This window comes from Microtus oregoni, unplaced genomic scaffold (assembly GCF_018167655.1).
Source record: "Microtus oregoni isolate MIOR12 unplaced genomic scaffold, Mior012 000050F_009, whole genome shotgun sequence".
Lineage (NCBI taxonomy): Eukaryota > Metazoa > Chordata > Mammalia > Rodentia > Cricetidae > Microtus > Microtus oregoni.
The window spans coordinates 92,199-115,320 of record NW_024543233.1 but is presented as its reverse complement, the minus strand read 5'-3'; the positions used below and the strand labels follow the sequence as shown (position 1 = coordinate 115,320).

General features: G+C 43.1%; 1 protein-coding gene across 6 annotated transcripts in view; it reads right to left on the bottom strand.

Moving 5' to 3' along the window:
- Positions 1-23,122, bottom strand: part of LOC121436942 (FERM and PDZ domain-containing protein 3) — a 153,744-nt gene that overhangs the window by 40,025 nt on the left and 90,597 nt on the right. For 5 of the 6 annotated variants that reach the window (XM_041636853.1, XM_041636850.1, XM_041636852.1 and 2 more), the window contains 4 exons: positions 13,860-13,964; positions 9,613-9,720; positions 6,813-6,944; positions 4,401-4,520 (listed from right to left, as the gene is read on the bottom strand). In XM_041636853.1, coding sequence (XP_041492787.1) covers positions 4,401-4,520; positions 6,813-6,944; positions 9,613-9,717 — 357 coding nt within the window. In that variant the 5' untranslated portion in view covers positions 9,718-9,720; positions 13,860-13,964. Of the gene's footprint in view, positions 1-4,400; positions 4,521-6,812; positions 6,945-9,612; positions 9,721-13,859; positions 13,965-14,978; positions 15,056-23,122 lie in introns of those variants that run through there. The other variant, XM_041636851.1, reaches the window with a different exon arrangement.

The window sequence follows — 23,122 nt, the reverse complement described above, 5'->3', positions numbered from 1 at the left end:
CCTCACAACTGTAAATAAATCCACTCTGGAGGCAGAGGCCTGAGAATTGGAAGGCCAGCCTGGGCTACACTGTGAGTTTTAGGCTGACCTTGTCTATAGATCAAGACTGTATCAAAAGTGGGGGAGTGAGAAGAAAATGAACACTTAGTGTTTATCTATAAAGAAAATCTAGTAGAATCTACAAAAACCCATTAAAACTATTCGTTGAGTACAGCAAAGTTGCAAGGCATAAAAATCACTGTAAAAATGTATTTCTATATGATACCAATGGACAATTGGAAATTGAATTACAAATCTAAATCATTGCTGAGTATGGTGGCTCATACCTATAATCCTGGTACTTTCGAGGCCAAGGTAGGAAGATGGCTCACTAGTTCAGTACTAGCCTGGGCTACACAGCTCCAGACCAGCCTGAGTTATATAGAATTAGACTATGTCTCAAAAACAGCAGCAGCAACAGCAGCAATAAAGATAAAAATCATTTATTATGGCATCAAAATAAGAAATAATTAGGAATAAATGTGACAAAATATGTAAAAAAATACATTAAAAACTTATAAAACTGCTGAAGAAAATGAAAGACCTCGATCAATGTAATTTGCTCATGGGCTGGAAGACTCAGTATTGTTAACAAATCAATTCTCCCTTAATCAATCTACAGACTCTGCACAATTCCAATCTGAATCATGGTAGGATTTTTAGTAAAAATTGACAGGCTGATTCTATAATTCCTATGAAAAATGCAGAGGACCTAGAATGAAAACAATTTTTCAAAGGAAGAACGAAGTCGGGGACAAACACTACTTGATTTTAAGACTTATTATAAAGCTCTAGTTATCAATAGTGTGTGGTTGGCATTGGGGTAGACTGGCAGATCAATAGAATGGAATAGAGGTTCAGAAATAGACTACAGATAGACTGACAACTGCTTTCCCACTAGATCTAGATGTTTTATTACTTACACAGACTGCTCTGTAATAAAAGTATGAAGACAATTCAGTGAGGAAAGGATAGGCTTTTCAATGAGTGGAACCTCAACAAATGTGTGTCTATATCTACATGCCAACATGCACACACACATGTACGCACACACATGCATGAATATACACAGATACACTGGATAGACAGATATATCCTAGATATGATACCAGAAGTACTATCTGTAAAAGAAAAGATTAACAAACTGGACTTCATCAAAATTCAAACATCTGCTCTGTGAAAGACACTGTTTAGAGACCAAAAAGGCCAGACACAGACTGGGAGGAAATAATTGCAAATAACATATCCAACAAATGACTTATTTCCAGAATACATAAAGAACTCTCAAAACTTGATAATAAGAAAACAAATAACCCAATAAAAAGGCAGCAGATGATTTGGACAGACATTTCATCACGGAAGACACACAACAGTGAATACATGAAAAATTATCCAACACCACTAGTGACCTAGGAAAATGGAAATGGAAGCCTTAAAGAGACAGTGCTGTATAATACTAGAATGACTAGGGTGAAAAAAAAAAAAGACTGACTACACCAAGAGATGATAAGACTGGAGAAGCTAAAATGTAATATGTGATGGATAGGAGTGTTAGATGGTGCAACCACTTTGGAAAATAGCATTAGAATTTCTTTTAGAAAACAGTCAAACCATCCTTTTATTAGTTATTTACTCAAGAGCAAAGAAAGCTCACATCTATGCGAAAACTTGGGCATGAATACTCATAGAAATTTCATTTGTAATTGTACAAATCTGGAAGTACCCCAAATGTCCATCAACATGTGTAACCAATTCTGGTTCTGTGAATATTACTCAACAAGAAAAATGGCTGGGATGTGGTGGCGCACGCCTTTAATCCCAGCACTTGGGAGGCAGAGGCAGGTGGATCTCTGTGAGTTTGAGGCCAGCCTGGTCTACAGAGTGAGTCCAGGACAGGCTCCAAAGCTACACAGAGAAACCCTGTCTTGAAAAACCAAACCAAACCAAAACAACAAAACAAAACAAAAACCCAAATAAACCTGAGGAAAACCACCCAGTTCAAAATAAATATACGTATCATATGGTTTAATTTACATAAACTCTTGGAAAGGAAAACAAATCTATAGTGACAGAAAGCCAGAAATCACAAAGGAGCCCAAGGAAATGTCAGTGAATATTGAATATGTTCAATATTTTGATTGTGGTTGTGGCTGTGGGTGACAATTTATTGTAGTATTCACTTTGAACATGTGCAGTTTGTTATGTATCAATTAGACTTCAGTTTAAAAAAAAGCAAAAATCAAAAAACTGATTTTTAAAAAAAGGAATAATCCAGATGAAGTTCATATTATCACAAAGTGGAGAAATATGCTGGGCACGATCTTACCATCAAATTCCAAAATATGAGAACCGAGGCAATCCCCAGAAGTTTGAGTGAAGAAATTCAGGACAAACAAAATGAGAACTAAACTAAAAACCACACAACCCATTGTCCCCCCTAGAGGTTTGGCCGAGGAACACGAGGCTGAGAAATGTTCCTAGCATTTTAGGTTGTCAGAAAGGGCAGAAAGGACAACTGCAGTGTCTCTCATTGCAGTCCCAGGTGTCACTCGCGGAAACAGAGAAGTTTGGTTTTTTATTTCTTTTTTCTTTTTCTCAACAAGGACTGCATATGTCCTGTGGGTACCTAAAAGCCAACATGGCCTAAAATGAACTTATCCTGTCTCCAAGCTCATGACACTCTTTATTCGCCAATGTGAAGACTGATACCATCTCTACCAATACTCAGCCAATCCAAACCTTTACATCTCCCTGAAATCCCACTCCAAATACCGCATCGTTCACAAGCCTGACTTTGGGCATCACTTTTCCTTTGGCTAATGACCAGGTGACTCTCCTTTTGGCACTCTTACCCACTCCTCAGCAGGATTTCTTTACCTTGAATGCACTTTAGAATAAGTTGAGATAATTAGAAAAACACAAACTCCCAGACTTGGGGTGAGGCAGAACAGATTTTTTCCCAGATAATTGTAAAAAAAGCCTTTTAGATAGTTCATTTTTTTTAAAAAATTATTTTATGTGTGTGTGTGTTTGCCTATGTAATTGTCTGTATACCATACACATGCCTAGGCCTTAGGTCCCCTGGAAGTGGTGTTACAGATGGTTGTGAACCCATGTGGGTACTAGGAATTGAATCCAGCTTTCTTCAAAGAGCAGCCAATGTTCTTAACCACCAAGCCATTTTGCCAGCCCCCTCCCAGATAGTTCCGATGTTCAGGTAGGGTTAAGGAACCACTGTTCTGGAGTGGTTCCACTGTCTCCAAAGCTTTGGCATGAGGTGGAGGGTATTCAGCTCTCATGGAGACCTGGATGTGGTTGGTGATACCTGTCTATAAGTCCAGTACCTGGAAGTTGATGGTGGGAGAATCAGAGGCTCAAGGTTATCCTTAAGGTACATAGTTCATTTGGGGTCTGCCTGAGCTACATGAGACTCTGTTGTTTTGTTTTCATCTCATTGAGCTTGTTAAAAGAAATAATTGGTATAAGGCCCAAGAATCTGCATCTCTAACAAGCTTCCAGTTAATGATGCTGTTGGTTCAGGGTCCACATTCTGAGAAACACTTCCCAGCTTCCGGAATCAAGTCTGCTCTCCGTGGCCTACCAAGAATTCACTCTCTGGTTCTCAGCTCTCCGATTTCATTTTCTATTGCTTCTTAAACATTACATCCTGTACTGAAGTTGCAAAAATCACTTGCATTTTTTTTCTCATCAGCATGCCGTTGAAAAGGCAAGGGCTCTTGCTTGGGATATGACCCCTCTTTTCCATCTTACTATGTAGCAAATATCTACTCATTCTACACAGCTAAGAGTGTACACAGATCTTCTCCTCTGTGAAGCCTTCACTGTCTTTCTCTCAGGCAGGGCTGGCAGACTGCTCCCTGGGTGTCATTATGAACACTGAAGCCTGTTGTGGTTCTATTTAGGAATATATGAACTCTGGTGAGCAAAGTCTATCCTTTCTGCCCCTCTGATTGTCAGGACCCAGGGTATGGGTTCAATAAATATTTCTGGATGGAGTGAGATCAGAACCACCTCCTCACTGAACCTAGGTATTGGTGGTTGACAGTTCATGGAACCCAAAAGAGCTTGTAAAACCTTGGGATTCTGTGGAAGCACCAGAGTTCCTAGGGTTGCTCATTTCTGAAAACTATTGGGCTCTGGTGGACAAGTAGACGATACTTTGACAGTCAAATTCAAATCAGCCAACTTGACACAATGAACTCCAATAGGAGCAAGGAAGGAACGGGCCTTCAGAGCAAGCTAAAGGTTGAACATACAGAGCAACTCCATTGTGATGGCAGAACAGCCTGCCTGCTTGTTTCTCCACTGGTCTATCTTTGTGTCCCCAAGCCAGACTCTACCTGGATGTATAGGTACTCGAAAGCAGCAGGATCCCGACGTAGCAGCTCCATGGGGTCTTTGGGAAAGAAGCTTATTCGGAAGAGGCATTTCATCCCATGATAGTGTGTCCGCTGTACCACCTAAAACCCCAGGAGGAGAGGGTGGAGAAGAAACCATAGAATTAATGACTGTGACGGGGCAGGCAGCTTGGTGGCTTCTTAACGTAGGCTTAGGGATAAGCTAGGCTGTTGTTTCCCACTCTTGCTTCCTGCCTGGCAAATTCATTTCGAGAATTCCTCTCTCATCTCGGGTTTTACTTTCCCTGGTTTTAGTTGTCCATGGACGACCTCAGTCAAAAATAGAAAATTCAGGAAATAAACAATTCATAACTCTTACTATAGTATAGTTTTATAACTACCCTGTTTTTATATTGTTAATTTATCAGTGAAGCTTATTTTTTGAGACAGGGACTCACTTTGTAGACCTGGTTGGTCTGGAATTTGCTATGTAGACAGGCTGGCTTTGAACTCACATAGATCTCCCTTCCTCTGCTTCCTGAGTGCTAAGATTAAAGGCATGTGCCACCATACCTGGCTGTGACTAGAATGTCTTAATCACCTTTTAAGGACATAGTCTCTATTAAGAATGAGGTCTACGAAGTAGCTCATGCCTATAATCCCCGTACTTGGGAGGCTGAGGCAGGAAGATCATCACAAGTTTGAGGGCAATGTGGGATACATAGCAAGACCCTGTTGTTTCATTGCCCCCAAAACAAACCGAGTCTAAGTGCCAAGAGCGGAGTTAGGGAGAGCGGGCTCCTGAGAATGTATCAGATTCTTCTTGCAGACAGGCTTAGCATCTAACAGACTAATTGATGTCTAGAGAGTTCAAATCAAAGGCTGGGACCTCTTTTGGAGATACAGATGAAGCATGCTGGTAATTGTTGAAGGTGGAGATGGATAATAGGGTTTATCATATGCTAGTCCATATATATTGTGTATGTCTGAAAATTTTTCATAATAAAGAAGTTTGAAATTCCATTTGGCACAAGCAGCCCATTTGACCCAGAGGATTGTTTCTTGGCTAGGATAGGAGGTGCTTCAACTCTAGGCAGATACCACCTTTCCTTTCCTACCCGGATTGTATTTGAGCTGAAACGTGAATGTTTCCTTTGAAAACTGCTTTCTTTTCTGTGTGCATCTGATTTGTTTGTTTGAGACAGTGTCTCCTGTATCTAAGGCTGGCCTTGCACTCAAATTTGTTGTTTAATCAAGGATGACTTTGAATTTCTGATCCTCCTATCTCTACTTCCAAGGGTTGGGATTACGGGTGCACATCACTGTGACCCAGCTTATACAGCAATAGGGATCAAAAGGGTCTGAATGCTGGCTAAATATTGTACTAACAAGCTTCATTGCCAGCCTTGTTTCTTTGCTTTGTAGCCCAAGTTACCACAGTACTCTTTATGTAGTCCAGGCTGACCTTCCAGATTCTCCTGCCTCAACTTCTTATGTACTAGATTCCAGAAGTGTGCTATCATGCTGGTCTGGGTTTGATGAGTTTTGTTTGGCTTCCATACACTTTCTAAAAGCTATTTTTTCTTAACTGTCCCCCTTCAGCTCTTTTCTACCCTATCAGGGAATGCTGAGTGGCCCTGCTCACCTCTCTGATGCTCCCTGGTCATTTGATATGGGTGGCATCCTATATAACAATCCTATTTTAAATAGTATTTTCCCATACAGTGTGGCCAGAAGGATGAGCAAGTTTGTCCTCCTCTACTTTGGAAGATGATGAAGATGATGTGCTACCTATTCTGACCCCACGCAGTTCATTCCCAACTACCACTGAGTCTATTTCTGACCTTTTTGTATCACGGCCCTCATCTAAGAGGTCAATTTTCTTCTTAGAAAGCAGAAGTGGCTAGCAGGCAGTGTTTCCAGGAAACAGGAGAGTTGCCAATAGAGACCAAGACAAATGCCTTTGTTAGGTCACAAAGGATATTGTCAAAGGTTCTCTGGAGATGAATAGTAAGCCCCTCAGGTAAGGCTGGACTGTCACTCAGAGGAACAGTGATGTTCAAGTCTTTTGGTTCTACTCACAGCAGTACACACACACACACACACACACACACATAAACACATACATATAAGCACATACATACACACACACATATATGCATGCATTCACATATACTTGCATACACACATATACACATATGCACACATAATACATATACATACATAAATACCTACATACAGATATATACACAGACATATACATACGCACATTCCACCCGAGGTTGGAACTGTGACTTCTGAGAGCTGATTGACTACATACACCACGATGAATTTTCTAGTTAAGCAGCTTCATGGGTACTCTTATCTAGCACTGGTTACATGCAGCAACACAGCCAGGATAAAGGGGTGACTTACATAAGCCAGGGACTGCTTGTCCTGGAGAATCAGGAACTTGTGATTCTGTTCCGGCCCAGTATACTCAAGGACAAGAGCAAAATGCTCAATGTATCTCAGGGAGAGACGGTCCTGTAAGGTCACCATCACATCCTGTAGAAGAAAAAGAGCCTTGAGAGGGGGCGTCTTTCTGACTCTAAGTTACTCAAAGTAATGAATACATGAGGAAAAACTGGGAATTAAAAATTAAATGAGAAAATATTGGAAATCAAGCACAATAGTCCTGTGGAAAAGGCTTCGGGGTGGCCCAGATATGAGTTCTGGGACCAGTGAAAGGCCTTGTGCATGTTGTCCAGTGGCTTGGGCCCTGGGGAACACCAAAGGTTCAGGAGGTGAATGTATGTGTCCCCTCATTTCGTCTGGTCAGACACCTGGTAAGTGACATTTCCCTCCTCCTCTTGTCCTGTCACCTCATCCCTCCCTCCTCCTATTCTGTCTTTCCCTCTATTCGAGAACGCATGTCCTGAATGCTTGTGGCATTCAAGCACCGTGCTGGTTTTCCTCTCCCCTCTCTTAAGTCAGAATTTTCATTTGGGTTTGTCTGTCAACTCTTAGGAATGAGCAAAAGCCAAAGCCACATTTCGGTGATTAAAAAGTATACTATTTCCGGATTCATAATCTAAATCAAATGGCTTGAGCTACTGGCAAAATGTTCATTTTTGGCCATAGCTAGCTTTTATAGACGATCAATTTAGCAACTTGAAAAATGTGTCCACAAAGAGGAACAATGCCACGTGTCTGCAGTACAGTCATAGATCTGACTACTTTTGAGCTCCGTCTGCTCTGCTGCCCTACTTTTAATACTAGGGCGTCTGAGAGCATATTGGTGGGGGCTGCCCAAATGTCAGCTTTGGGGCGTCTGCCATCTATTTGCTGTGGCTTCAGCATACACACTGCGGTGTGTACGTTTACAAAGTCAGCATGCCTTAACCCTCAAACCTGGAGGGAAGCAGGCTGGGGAGTTCAGAACTCTCCGACGGACAGAACTGCCAAAGTATCCCCTCTATGTGAGATGCTCAGTCACTTGAGCAAAGGACCACAAAGTGCTGGGCATTTGAGAGGATTTCTTTGTGCTATTCACACAGTCACAGAGGCTTGAGCATCACTAGAATCCTGGTACAGATAGACGCGGGTTTCTTTGCGGTTAAGTGGCATTGAGATTGTGGACAGCCAAGCCACTTGTTGTCAACTGGTGTTAAAGGTGTAACTGCCACTATGTGATACTGTCACTTCATCCAGGTACCTCTTTGTCACAAGTGGCTTGAAAGGCTATCAGGGTTCTAATAACTAGCCATGCACCTTCCCTGAGGTGCAGAGTGAGCCTGAGTGTCAAAGGTTGGCCCTGCCTGGATGCCACATCCGTAGTGGCAGTGAGAGGTAGGGAGTGCTCGAAACCTCTAAGAAGAAGAGAGGTTGGCCAGTGCTCTGGGCTATTGACAAATCTACAATGAGTATATTAACACCTGAAGAAATGCCAAGGAAGATTCTGGCATCTAGGTGGTCTAGTTCTGTCTCAACATTTCCAAGACACTCCATAGCCGAGACAGTGCCATAGCTTCCTAAGACACTTGGGTCTTAGGCTCCTTAGAGATACCTACCTAGGCCTAAGCTTTCCAAAGAAATTTTGGGTAGGACAATGATTTCAGGGACTATTCTGTCTCCTGGAGGACACTTAACATCTCTGACCTTGAGAGACTAAATGCCAGTAGCATGACATACCATGGGATGATCCCAAAATACTTTTAGATATTCCTCAAACCAATACACGAACAATCTGTAAAGTTTAGTAGAAAAATACTGGGAAGGCCATTCTGAACACCTTGTTCCTCTGAACAAGGTTTCTCCTTGTAGCACAGACTGGCCTTGAACCTGTATTTTCTGTATTTAGTCTCCAGAGTAATAGGTTTACAGGCTTGTGTCACCATGCCTGATGGATTCTTTATTTGTAAAGTTATCTTGGCTCTTGCATGGGAGCCGCAGGACAGCTGTGGGCAAGGTAATTTTCCTGGGCAGGTGTCGTGACTGCCCAACAATTTGGGAAGCACTGGTTGTATAAGAACATTCATCCCTGGGATGGTATTCTCCCAGCAAGAGTCCAGAAGAATCAGGGATAGATATTTCTGTCCCAGTGCAGAGTGAACCTCAGGGTAAAATTGCATCACCACCTCTACTCTTCAGGACTAAGAGAATCACTAGGACTTCATGACGCCTGGCTGAACTGTTAAGAATCACAGTTCAGTAATTGCTCTTCCTGTGAAAACAATAGCCAAAGGGCTATGGCTGGACTTCTCAAATCTTGCTTCAGTGCCTAAGATTTTGGTTGTTGTTTAAAAAGCAAGACAGGGCTAAGCTAATCTCCCAAGAGATCACATTTGTTTATTTTGGTGTGTAAACTTGCGTAAGTGTTATTGTATCAATATAGATCATATTGGCTTTATAAATGATTTAATGATCTTCACATGGCTTAGCTCCCAAGAGTCCTGAAGGACCCAGTGTAGTATGAACACAAAGTAGTTGACAAGCAGATGTGCATTCATGTGCACGTGTGTGCATGCACACACACATTTTTTTTTACACTATTTAGCGCACAGCTGAGCATGCAATTTTCTACTGCCAGCCTCAGCTGAGGGTTACATTTTTGCAGCCCCACACTTCAGAGCACAGATCAAAGGTAATCTTGTCCCAGCAGTCAGTGAAGCCACTGTGTGCAATTTCAAAGGGACACAAACAGCTACTCTAGGTGAGGGGTCTCCCTATGTACCTTAACAGTGGTCCGGCCATCAAATGTGAATGACTTGATCTGCCCATTTTCTAGAAAAACCTTCAGGACATTGGGGATGAGGAGGAGAGCTTCCTTCTTCATCATTTTCTGTGGACACACAGGAAAGGGAGGAAAGTGGGGGTTTGTGGAAAGGAAGGGAAAGAAGGTGAGAGAGGTAGGGAGCCAAAGGGGTGTGAGAACAAAGAGAGAGGAAAGACAAGATCAATAATAATGCTACGTGCAGATCAGAACAAAATCCCCAAGAAGACATTTAGTCATATCCAAAGTCCGCTTCTCATTTTCTATCATGGTGTATTTGCATTCTGCTGCAGTCTGAAGCTCAGTAGCATCACAGAGCACTGGATCAGTAGAGATCGTTACACACAGCATGAAGGTTCATGAAGAGTCTGCTCTGGGACTACTTCACACAGCCCAGTTTATCTCCAGATGCTTCTTTTCCCACTAGGACCTTCCCAAGCCCATCTTTATCCTGCCATTCTCTGGTGCTTGGGATGGTGCACAGAGCCTTGCCCATGCTTGACGAGTACTCTGAGCCACTTTGCTTTCTCCTTAGGCTGCCCTCTTTCTTTTTCTTTGACTTTTAGAGATGGGTGCCACCATGCCTAGTTCTTCAGGTCCTTTTTGACCTGGATCCTGTCTACCCCTCTGGATTCATGTCTTATTATTGCTAGAAGCCTTACTATGTCTCTAACAATTCATCATTCCTTGCCTTCTCCCTTTCAGGGCTCTCAGTGTCTCTCTCCCTGTGACACTAAGTGTCCATAGCACACATACAAAAATCATTCGGAAAACCAAAACCACACTCAAATATTCCCCCAAACACTTCGAAAGGGGGTTTCATTGATCCTGATTTAGAACTACTGGCAGAGCCCATTTCTCAACACCTGATAATTCCTTAGTAGAAGCTTGCTGGGCATAGGGCTTCATTTATAAATGATGAATGTAAATTTCCCAATGAACAGAAATTCAATTCAATAATGGTCATTCTCCCTAGCTTCCTCTTTCTCTCCCTGGCAAACTCCTGTTCAACCTTCAAATTCAAGCTCAAATAAGTATTTTGTAAAGCCTTGGTCCAATATCATGGGATCTAATCTTCCCATGTTTTCCTATAGCAACTTACTTCTTTCTCAGTGACACACACACATATGTACACACACACACACACACACACACACACACACACACACACACACTCACACAGCCCTTTTGTGACAAGGTCTTTTGTGACCAGTTGTCTAGACTGGTCTCAAACTCACAGCTCTCCTTTTTCTAACTCCAAAGTGCTAAAATTACAGGTATGAGATACCATGCATGATAATCATTTATTTATTTTGAGACAGGGTTTTATTATACAGCCCAGACTAACTGGCTATATAGCCTAGGGTGGTTCCCTTTTTTTTAAACCTCTGAGTACTAGGACTACAGACACACATCATCATTTAAAGAACACTTGTCATTTACAATCAAGCAATAAACTCAGAGCACAGAGACCACATCTAGTCATCTTTGTGGTGCCAACAACGAATAGCATGCCTGGAAAATAGTTGGTGTTGGAGAAGTGACTGCTAAATGAATGAACGATGGGTCCTTGCTATGTGCTTACTTGAATGATTAGATTCACCAGGAGGATGCACACAGCATGGACCAGCAGCAACCATTCTACGGGTACTTGTAGTGTATGGCCAGGTTCTTTAACTAAATGATAGCCACAGAGCCTCCATTGCACACTCAGCTGATACTGAACACCCAGGGAGCTATAGCAAAAGTAGAGGTCCCGAGATGGTAAAGCGATTGAGAGGTACAGGCTGGTAGATCGCTATGAGTTGGAGATCAGCCTGGTCTACATAGGGAGTTCCAGGACAACCCAGGCTATACAGTGAGACTCTGTTTGAGAGAGAGAGAGAGAGAGAGAGAGAGAGAGAGAGAGAGAGAGAGAGAGAGAGAGAGAGAGAGAGCGCACAGGTCTAACTTGCACTCTTCCTGTCATCCCCTGACGTGTCTGGATGTTATGAACCTCAAACAAACTAGCTAGTATAAGGCAGGTGAAGCTTCTATGTAAGGCTAATTGGGTTCTGAGTTTTGAATGAGATAGTTGGTATGGATTATCAAAGAAGCCTGGGTACAACAGTTCAGATCCAGCCGCTGTTGTGGACAAAGTATCAAATAAGCAAGGCCTCCTGAGCTTGGGTGTAGCTGACAGTGATGGGGAGCCAGGAGGCAAGTTTGGAGGGGGTCAAACCAAGGAGGAAAGCCATGGGTATCAATTTGGAAATGTGTGATGATGATGTCCAGGCTGCTCTGATTCTGAAAGGCCCCATTCCTGCCAGGCCCAGGCCCGGCTCCCCAGGCTGATGACGCTCAGTGGTGGCGAGTTTTATTTAGCACACTGGGTTGGACTTAGATAATTACTTAATTGATTTTACTTAAAAATAGAGTTGGCAAGGAACGCCCACAGGATTTATTTTTGTTCCGGCTGCTTAATAAAGCCTTGGAATACAAGGGGAAGGGGATGATGGGGCAGCTTGGAGTCACCTGGGCCTGGACTCCCCAAATCTCAACAGACAGCTATGGTGCACACAGACAGCAACCATGGGGGCTGGAAGACAGATGTGTTTTCTCTCCTGGACAGAGTCTCAAGCCAAGCTTGGTGCCTGTCTGAGAGGGAAGTAAACTCTGGATAAGTTCTAACTGCCCTGTTGTGGGCGGAGGTATTAGGATGGTTGAACTAGACGTGGCTCGTCATTCTGCCTGTGGCCTAGCTGCAAGGCATGGAACTTGGAGAATGGAAGGAAGAAAGGGAGAGAAGAGGCAGAGGAGAGCAGGAGTTCTTCACTGACTGTCCGGCCTTCACTGGAGTTTTGAGGTGGGATGGGCTGTATCCGTCCATATTTGCAAACTCAATGCTTATGCCCTCAGAATTGTCAACAGTTCAGGACACCAATGTCTCATCAGTGACTTGGACCTTGCAGTCTGTTTCACTCTGACCTACAGGGCTCCATCCTGTTCCCTCTCCATGCCAATCATCAATCCTCACATTCTCTTTAGCCATTTCTCTTGGGATTAACATGGATCCTGAGTGTTAATCAGACCGTCTTCTGGTTGTCCAAGTCTTCCTCACACAGGAATACCGGACGTTGTGGGCTGGGTTTGCAGAAGAGAGGCACGGGGGAAGAGAAGATGGATGATACTCCTGCCCCCGCATCTTTCTTCCGGGTGGGGCTACCTCTGAGAACTACACAAACGCCCAGCATCCTGCTCATTTTTCTGCTCATTCTGGGACTGCTGTTATGTCTCTCAACAACTGCAGCTGTGTCTTAGTGCATACATGATCAGGCTTCCGGACAGCCCATCTCACCACTGCCTACAAAAGCACCCCAGTGCTTGCTAGCTGCAACTGTCTCTCCTCCCTCCGGGACATCACCAACTTCTACAGATTTCTGGGGGACTCTGTACCTGCTGTACACACTGCCTTCTACTCTCTGCCTACCTTTTATTTTCATATGCACATCTGGGGTGGATGGCTCACTGCATGCACACCCCACAAAAAGACAAGAAACCCGTGGGCTGGCCATGAATCCCTAGATTGGCAGCTGCGTGCCATGGGCTCCCACCTTAGCTGCTATTTGAGATGATAGCACACAGCATGAGAATTTCTATAGTCTCAGTCTGTACCTCTTGGGCCCACCCCACCCCCCAGAAGGTAGCCATTGGCAGGGAGCAGGTATTCCTTTTGGATCCCTTCTGGTGCCTAGGAAAACTTTAGCGACTTAAGGAGAGTCTGTCATTTCTGGTAGGTGGCTACCCATCAGCACAGTCATCTCCAGTCAAGATGTGGAATTGCAGGGCCACTTAAATGTGAAGAGAGTTCAATTTCACCAGCCACTTGTTCTCTGGGTCTTCACAAAACCATCACTTTCTCCCTGCTTCTATCAAGCAGCCAAAAGATGTTTATGGAACACTTGCCCTGAGTGTACGCTCTTGTGCTCTGGACGGAAATTTCTCTAAGCACCATGAAGATCCAGAGTGAATCAATATGTTGTTTTCCCTCCCTCCCTATCCTCTCTGGATGCTACACACTCCTCTCTCTTCAGTACCCGCTCGCTCAGAGCACAGCGATCCTTCTGCTCCAACCCCTGGGCGCCCACTGCCAGAAGACCTGATTGAGACCTCAATAGCCAGGTTGATTCTGGCCAAGGAGAGAGGAGGGAAGCCAAGGCTGTACTTACTGCATCTGTTTCTCCAACTGCCACCTGCTCAGAAAATCGGACCTTTGCAGGATTGGACCTCAGCTTGGCCTTCTTTGCAGCACTGATGAAGGCAGATTTGGGAGACTGGAAAAAGAACAAAAGACTGGTGAGGTCTTCATTCCTTTGTAATGTTAGAGTTAAGATGTCTCGGTGCAACCAAGTGTGGTCGTACATAACCGCTATCCCAAGAACTCAGGCAGCTGAGCATGCGGACCGTGAGCTTGAGACCAACCTGGACTACCATTGTGACACACTGTCTCAAAAATAAACTGTCCAAGTACAGAGCTATTTGCCATACTGATCCATGAGTCAATAGCTAAGTATTGATTACCTATTAAGTGGAAGGTAATGTGCTATGAGGCAATGTGCTAATTGTCTCCCTGAATGATTGATTGGTGTGTTGGATAAAAGCTGGACATGAATTGAATTTGGATAAACTGAATCCCATTATGAATGTTCTAAGCCTAAGGAGGTTTGCAAAAAAAAAAAAAAACAAAACAAAGCAAAAACACTCTCCAGTAATCATATACAGTGAATTTTTACATATTTGGTTTTCTTAATATGAGATTGACTTTAATGGTAGACTTTATTGTGTGTGAATACACACTTCCCAGAGGATTTATAGAAACAATCTTATTCATCTCACAGATATGCTCCTAGAAAGGAAACTTTTCACAAACAGTTTTGAGATCTGCGAGAGAAGAAACCCAGCCCTCCGAAATGACTCGTCCACACTTTCTGAACTCTTTGGGAAGAGAGATAGGAGCGCTTTAGCTCAGAGCCCCTGGCTTCCTGCTTCTCAATGCTGTATCACTTTGTTTACACAGTTCTACAGAAATGCCCAAAGAACCAGCCAGGCTCTCTTATTCTTGAAAACTTTCCCAAAATTTCAGCAGGAAGCATGATTAACACACACTGTAAAGCACAGTCAGCCCTTGTTACCCACAGCTTTGCATCCTTGCATCTCGACCAGGCACTGATTAAAAATACATGAAACAACAACAATATCAAACCCTCTGTACTGAGCACGTACAGACATTTTTTCTTGCCTTCATTTCCCAAACAACCCAGTGTAACAACTATTTACATAGTATTTACTGTGTATTCAGAATCTGAAGTCATCTAGAGATGATTTGAAGTATATTAGATGATATGGGCAGGTTCCAAAAGGGCTTGCGCATCCATGGATTTAGGTATCTATGGGGATGTCCTGAACCCAATCCCCTGCAAAGAACGACGGAAGTGTTCTTCAGATTCTAGTTTTCGGCGGAGTTTCAGGCAGCCTAGCAACCAGGAAATACAAGAATCACACTGAAGGGCATTCTTTAGGGGTATTTACTTCTTTATTTATTTGATTAATTTAGGGGCATTATCATTTGCTTGGCAATGTTCTAGGTGATGGGGGGATACAGGAGTAAGTATGACTGACCAAATTCCTTGGCCTGATGGTCTTTATGGTGCGACTATTCTATCAGGAACAGAGGCAATTACGTGTTTTTTTTTTTTTTTGATAGGCTATCACTATATATTCCAGGCTGGCTTTGAACTTGTGATACTCTTGTCTTTATGTCCTAAGTGCTAGGACTGCAAATGTGTAGCACTATGTCTAGCTAATAAATATCTTTTATGTAGAACATAACTGCTGTAGTTCTCCTTTCTGCAATTTTATGTTTTTTTCTTTTGATACAGGGTATCATGCAACCCAGACAGGCCTTGGACTCACTATGGAGCCAAGGATGACCTAACCCCACTATCCGAGTTCTGGAATTGTAGGCATGTGCCATTATGCCCAGCTTCCAGTTTCACTGTAGTTTCAGTGACTGATTATTAACTTCAGTTCAAAAGTATAACATGGAAAATTCCAGAAGCAAACAATTAACACATTTTAAATAAAATTTATTACAGTACATTGTTATAATTGTTCTCTCTCTTTCTCCCCTCTCCCATTTTTTTTTTTTTGAGACAGTCTCTCTGGTAGCCCTGACTGTCCTGGAACTCATTCTGTACAACAGGCTGTCCTTGAACTCACAGAGATCCATCTGCCTCTGCCTCCCGAGTGCTAGGATTAAAAGTATACGCCATACTTGTCTCTTAATAGCTTTATTTCATAATGTTATTGTTGTTAATCTTTTACTATGCCTAATTTATAAATCAAATCTTATTCTCTCTATATGGAAAGGATATATGGTTCTGTATTGTGCATGTTATAGGCATACACCTGGGGCCTAGGAATATCCTTGCAGATAAGGAGGTACTACTGTAAGAAAAAATAAAGCAGGGCATAGAGGACTACACAAGCGAATGGCAAGGATGGGTACAGCAGGCTTGTTATTTCAGCAGTTTTGAGACCTGAAATTGCATTATTCTTAACTTTGCACTAGATCTAAAATAATGAATGTTCTCTACACTGTACTCTGAACAGCATCGCACCATACTCTCTCCCCCCTCTTGCTCCCAGCTCTTAGTAACCACTGTTCTACTCTGCTTCTGTAGTTCTCCTATTTTTGGATTTCAGATATCAATGAGATCATCAGGTCTTTGTCTTTCTGTGCCTGGCTTATTTCATGGAACACAATGTCCTCCATGTTCATCCATGTAAGAAATGACAGAATTCTCTTTTGATTCTCCTTGCAATGCTGAAAAACTGAACCCAGGGCCTTCAGAAACTTTCCTTTCTTTAAATCAGAATAATATTCTGTCATATAGATGCACCACAATTTTTTTTTGCCTATTCTGTCTGTGGACACTTAGATTGATCCCATATCTTGAAGATTGTGAACAGTTCTATAGGGAACATGGGTATGAGTATCTCCTCAAGACATTGCTTTTTATTTCTTTGGGGACACATGTATTGGATACAAACACACATGTACACATACACAAACACTTTCAAGGGGAGGGGAAGCATTTTACATATTCCGGTTAGGGAAGACATTATCTGGGAAGGTGACATGTATCAGAGACGTAAGGGAAACAAGGCAGAGATTGTGATGAGGTTATTCGGAGAGAAAGAGGCTTCTGAGGCAGGCATAGGATTGAGGTGGATAGGAATACAGTGCTAGAATGGGGACCAGAGGGAGTGTGCCCCAAGAGGCAGCTGAAAGCTGAGTCATGCAGGGCCTTGTAAGTCATGGTGGGAACTCTGGATTTCATTCCACCGGTGAGTTTGAAGAAGATGGGGTGTGATGTATATGTATGCTTCTGGCTGCTGTGAGGAAAATGGAGTGTAGGAGGCTAATGGGAAGACCAGTTATGTGTGGTTAAATGCAGTTATTTGTGATTGCAGAGAGAGACTTAAAATGTAATGCTGGCATGGGCTAGGATGATGGGAATGAAATGATCAAAGTGGGTACATATTGGACGCATTTTGAAGACTGAACTGAGATTATACATTGATGGGTTAGATATGGGGAGTGAGAAAGAGAGAAGTCCACAGGAAGAGCAGGGTTGTCATTTACTGAGATGAGGACTGAGGGCTGTGTCAGGTTTGGGAGCACTTTAAATGACCTCTCCCATGGGCCTTGCCATAAAGCTTGAGTCCTTCAATCAGGAATTCCTTTGTATTAAACCCCAAAGCTCCATGGCGGCTGCACATTAAGGCAGTACATTAAGCTATTATATACCATTTACGCTGTGGCTAGGATTCTCTTACTGGACCAGCTGCAGGAGGGCTGGGCCCTAAGAAAAAGACACATCAAAAACAAATTGTCCTCATCATGCCAGTTTTGGGCCTAGCTATGTTCGATGGGGTCAGCAATCACATCTCCCACAGAGCACCGATCATAAAAATTCACTTCTTCTACCAAGTCCAGCAGGAAATCCAGCACTGGGGCTTGGTTCTGGCCAAATGGAAGAAATGCTCAGAGGAGGTTATAAAAGCCTCCAAAGTCTAGGCCCCACCCCAGGCCCTGTGTCAGGGCCAGAATATCAATATCAGTCAGTGTGTGTATGTGTGCACATTTGTGCGCACCAGGTCCAGAACATCAGTGTGTATGTGCGTGCATGTCAGGACCAGAACATCAGCATGTGTGTGTGCGTGTGTGTGTGTGTGTGTGTGTGTGTGACATCAGTGTGTGTGCGTGCGCCAGGTCCAGAACATCAGTGTGTATGTGCGTGCATGTCAGGGCCAGAACATCAGCATGTGTGTGTGCGCGTGCATGCGTGTGTGTGTGTGAGAGAGATATCAGTGTGGTGTGTGCCAGGGCCAGAACATCAGTCAGTGTGTGTGTGTGTGTGTGTGTGTGTGTGTGTGTGTGTGTGTGTGCCAGGGCCAGAAAATCAGCATGTGTGTGTGTGCATGCATGTGTACGTGTGTGTGTTTTGAGAGTCTCGTGTCCAATATTTTTTAAAAGCTTCTGATAGTTCCAAACTGCAGCCAAGGAATTTCAGACTTCTCATCCTGAGGCACAGGAATGAGGGGCAATTTGGTGGCAACAGAAAATATAAAATTGAGACTGGAGATGGATGCTGAAAGTGATTACAGTAGTGATTGTTGATGAGATCAATGCCTTTGTATGTTGCACATCTGGGTGCTCAAATTCTGGGGGTGTGTGGGGAGGGTGCTTCAGGCCTAGACAGAAGCAAAGGTAATGGGCCTGCTAAATCTGTAACTTTCTCTGTTTGGACAACTCTGCTTGATTCAGTTTTCAGTAGCCTGTTTTTCACTAAGGAGCAGCAAACACGAAGCTGGTGGGCTTGGTCATAGCTGTCCATTCACCCCCTTTCTCTAAAATCACTTGCAATCAGTTTACTCCATGGTACAGAGTGGAGCAAGGCATCTTTGGGACCGGAGTGGGTCACACGGTCTATCCTGTTTTATATGTGAAACAGAGTCTCAGAAAAAGGAGGCTAGGGCTGCCTCAGTATATCCAAAGAGGCAGAACTCTATTTCCTGACTGTCCTCCCTGCAGCAGGCTGAAGTTGGAAGTCCACTCCTGACATTTCATTCACAGGCTCGCATTCTCCCTTTGTCCTATGCAATAGATTTGCGGGAGGACCATGTTATTTTATGTATATACACATATGCAGAGGCCAGCAGTTTTGCTGTTCCTACAAAACAATTCTAAATCACATCCAGTCCTAGGAACGTTTATACTACCACAAGGAAAAGATTCAGGTATTTACAGGAGCAGACCCACAAAGGACGCAGAGTTGCCAGAGTTTTCGGGAGTTATAATCATTTCTCTGTGTCTGTTTCAGAGCTATTTTCAGCTTGTTGATGCCTCGTTCCTCATTGACCCTTGTCATCTTGGTCCCGAAGATTCCGTCCTATTCTGAGTCTTGAGTCTCAGTTGCCGATGGTGACTCACTCATTGCCTGCTGCTCTCTGCTAGATGTCACAGAGTCACGTCTAGCCTGATGCTTGGATCCAGGTGAGGTCTGACTTCCAGGCGGATACAAAGTAGCTCTCAAAGGTCTTCCTGTCCCACCTCACCTGCTTAGCTGTGGGGCCTGAAGTTTACAATACTTTGACTTAAAACATCAAAAAGTGCAAGCCAATCCTTTAGGGCCCAGTGAATGATAGATCTGCCTGCATTTATAAATAAATTTTGATTTGATCTTCACTTATGTATCATCTGTGGCTGCTTTGGGGTTAATGTGTTTATTTTACGAATACTAAAATATTTACTATATAGCTCTTTACAAACATATTCAGCCCCACTATTTCTACAACTTGCGCAATAATAAGAACCACTGGACAATAGTTATTAAAATACAAAAACCTAGACCCATGCCCATGCCACTTCGAAATCAGAATCCCTGAGAGAGGGGGGCCCAAGAATCTATACTGGTGAAGATGTCCTAACCCATTAAGCATAGATTAATTGAGTACCTTAAAGATGAAACATCTGAGCTCTTCACTGACCCTATTTCTCCTCCCGGCATCTGGGAGTCTAATTTTGCAACAAGCACCCTTTCTGGCTAAGATGAATTTTGGCTTGAAACACGGGACTAGAATTGCTAAGTACCTCTGGGGCCACTGCAAGCCCCTTGAAGCAAATATGAAGCCAGAAGCTAGGTGGAATAAGGAATTGAAGAGAGAGCCTGCCTCTCCCTCCGGGCTGAATTCAGCAGCTGCTGATTCTCTGAGCATTTTTTTTTAATTTGGTGGCTCTATTAGTACAGATTTCAGGGTTGTGATCACTCATATTTTGGTCGAAGTCAAGTATATAGGGGCCAAATGTTACTATTTCATGACAAGAGAGGGCTCCGGTTTTATAACTTTTTTTTGATGCATAGTAGTTATGCATATTTAGGAGTGCAGTGTGATATTTTGATGCATGTATACATGCACACTGATCAGATCAGAGTAACCAAAACCTCACTCTTGTCATTTCTTTATGGCAAAATCTTTCCAGTCATCTATGGCGGTATTTTGAAATATACACCCTTATTAACTACAGTCACTCTGTGCAATACTATGCCACAACTTATTGCTTCTATGTAGCTGCAGAATTCAAAAATGGTGCTATCACAAGAGTAGAGACGAACATAGCGGACAATGAGGACTACTGAGAACACAAGAACAGTGGCAATGGGTTTTTGATCCTACTGCACGTACTGGCTTTGTGGGAGTCTAGGCAGTTTGGATGCTCATCTTACTAGACCTGGATGGAGGTGGGTGGTCCTTGGACTTCCCAAAGGGCAGGGAACCCTGATTGCTCTTCGAGCTGATGAGGGAGGGGGACTTGATTGGGGGAGGGGGAGGAAAATGGGAGGCGGTGGCGGGGAAGAGACAGAAATCTTTAATAAATAAATAAATTAAAAAATATATTAAAAAAAAGAAATAAAAAAGAAAAAAAATGGTGGCTACCAGAGGCTCAGAGGGCAGGAGACATTGGGAGCAGTGGGTGAAGGCTACGTTTTGATTCCTGCAAGAGGGAGCTCAGGCTCTTTCCTGAATCTTTACTGGCTTCCTGATTGGCCTTTCTGTTGCCTCATTGTCTTTGACACCGGAGCCTACTTACAATTAATTCCCATGGCAACCACTGTGGACTTCTAGGATAAAGGAAGGCCATCCAGGTTAGGCCAGATGGGAATCAGGCTGCCTGCCTTTCAGCACTCAGGACTACCTAGTGATGGATGTATCCTCTCCTGACTTGCCAGCTTCCCTACATTTTACCCAGCCTCATTCCTCCTACCTCCAGTATCATCGCTGGTGGTACTTGGTGATTTCGGTTAGCTCCCTGCACAAAGTGGGCTTGTTTCCACTTTAGGCCCGCTTCACACCACCTCCTCCTCATTCCTACCTTTTGGAAACTCCAATATTCCTTTTGACCGGCTACATACTGTCCTGTCATTAAAACCTAGCTCTAAGCCGGGCGGTGGTGGCGCACACCTTTAATCCAGCACTAGGGAGGCAGAGGCAGGTGGATCTCTGTGAGTTCGAGACCAGCCTGGTTTACAAGAGCTAGTTCCAGGACAGGCTCCAAAGCTACAGAGAAACCCTGTCTCGAAAAAGCCAAAAGAAAAAAAAAATCTAGCTCTAGCAGAGTGTGGTGACACACACCTGTAATTCTAGTGCTTAGGAGGTAAAGCAGGAAGGGGAGCAGGAAGGTTTAGGCCAGCCTGTGCTACAAAATAAGACTAATCAGGAACAACAGCAACAACAAATCTGAAAAAATAGAGCAAAGCAACAACAATAAAACCACTCCAATTCTTTGTTCTGGACTCTTCCTCGGGTCTGCAGTTCACTTTCTTGCATTTCCTTCAATATTTTGGTTAATCAGCTGCCATAGTTTATCTGCTCAATCAGGTTCTAAAAGATAGTATTTAACATCATGGTGTCTCTTCTAGCACCAAGTGCATGGTAGACTCAACATAGAAGAGACTGGTTTGACTGCTATAATTAATAATGAATTAGTTTATGAATCCAGAAAGTATGATTTGGATGCTCATCATCTACTGAGAACCACACCTCAAAAACACAGGACTAGAATTGCTAAGTACCCCAAACTGCTCCGTGGAAAACCATTTCTATAGTCATTTTCATTATTTTGAGCTGTTTCTGGGAAGATGGCTCTAAGAAGAAGGAGTTCTGGCTCTTTGGGTTGCTCTTATTTGACCCTCCTTTGGAGGTAACTATCTCTATTTGCTTTATTAAGGCTATTCGAGGTTACAACCTAGTACTTTATTTAAAATTTAACATTTGTTGAGGGCATATCATGTGATAAAGTCTACAGATATCATGATTAATAAACGGTCACGGGGAGCTAGTTGGTCATCAAAAGATTAAAGAAAGTCTTAATGCATGGATATATATGCAAGATAGGTGGAGGCATGGTGACCTCTTCCCACAATGGTCTGCTGTAGTATAATTTATTCTGTTAAGAGGAAAATGTCAAATGAAAGAGACGAGAATCATTTGGGGGAGCCTTTTCAAAAGTCCAAGACCAAGACCCCATCCCCAGATCTTGTAATTCAATTAGTTATGGCTAAAACTTGAACGTAAATGGTTTTAAGAGCTTCTCTGATGGTTCTGAGGAATAGTCAGGGCCAGGAACCATTACCAGGCACCAAATGAAGGAGCAGACTTTAGACCATTCTCAGCCAGAGCAGGGAGGAGCCTTAGAGATTATCTGGTTCAGTGCTTCCTAACTCCCACTAATCATCACCAGAACCACCTATGGAATGCCTTTATAAATAGTGAGTTGTCTGCTCAATCCTAGACCTAACAGAGAGCTATTTTCTGGAAGATTTAGTAATCAAACGTTAACATGGCAAGATTCCATTAAGAGACGGTAGTCTCCTTGTACCTCTAAAATGCTAAGTTTCTGCTTGATATGGGGGTATAATATTGAGTGTATACTGGGACCTTCAAGAAATGCTCACTATAGTCTGAGAGAGAAGACTGTCTTAGTTGAATATCGGTATATATTGAATTAGTTGAATATTGTTCTATACAGCTGTGAACACTGAATTAGTGTGTGGTAAACAGTTGCTGGGATATTCACATAGATTATAATCTTAAATCCTGAAAAGAACTCACCCTGGCAGACTTTATTTTCTTTATTTCAGGAGGAGAAGCTGAAAATCACGACTGTTAAGTGTCTTACTCGATGCCACCTCATTTATAGGTTCCAGACTCAGGACTCAAGTTCTACTAACTGGTCCTACAGGAGAAGCATTTCCCACACTGCATCACGTCCTCCTAGCTTCATCCTTTAGGGATCTTTCTTTCACTCTCACTCTATTTGAATTTGTCTCTCTCTCCCACCTTGGGGATTCACTCTGTAGCCCAC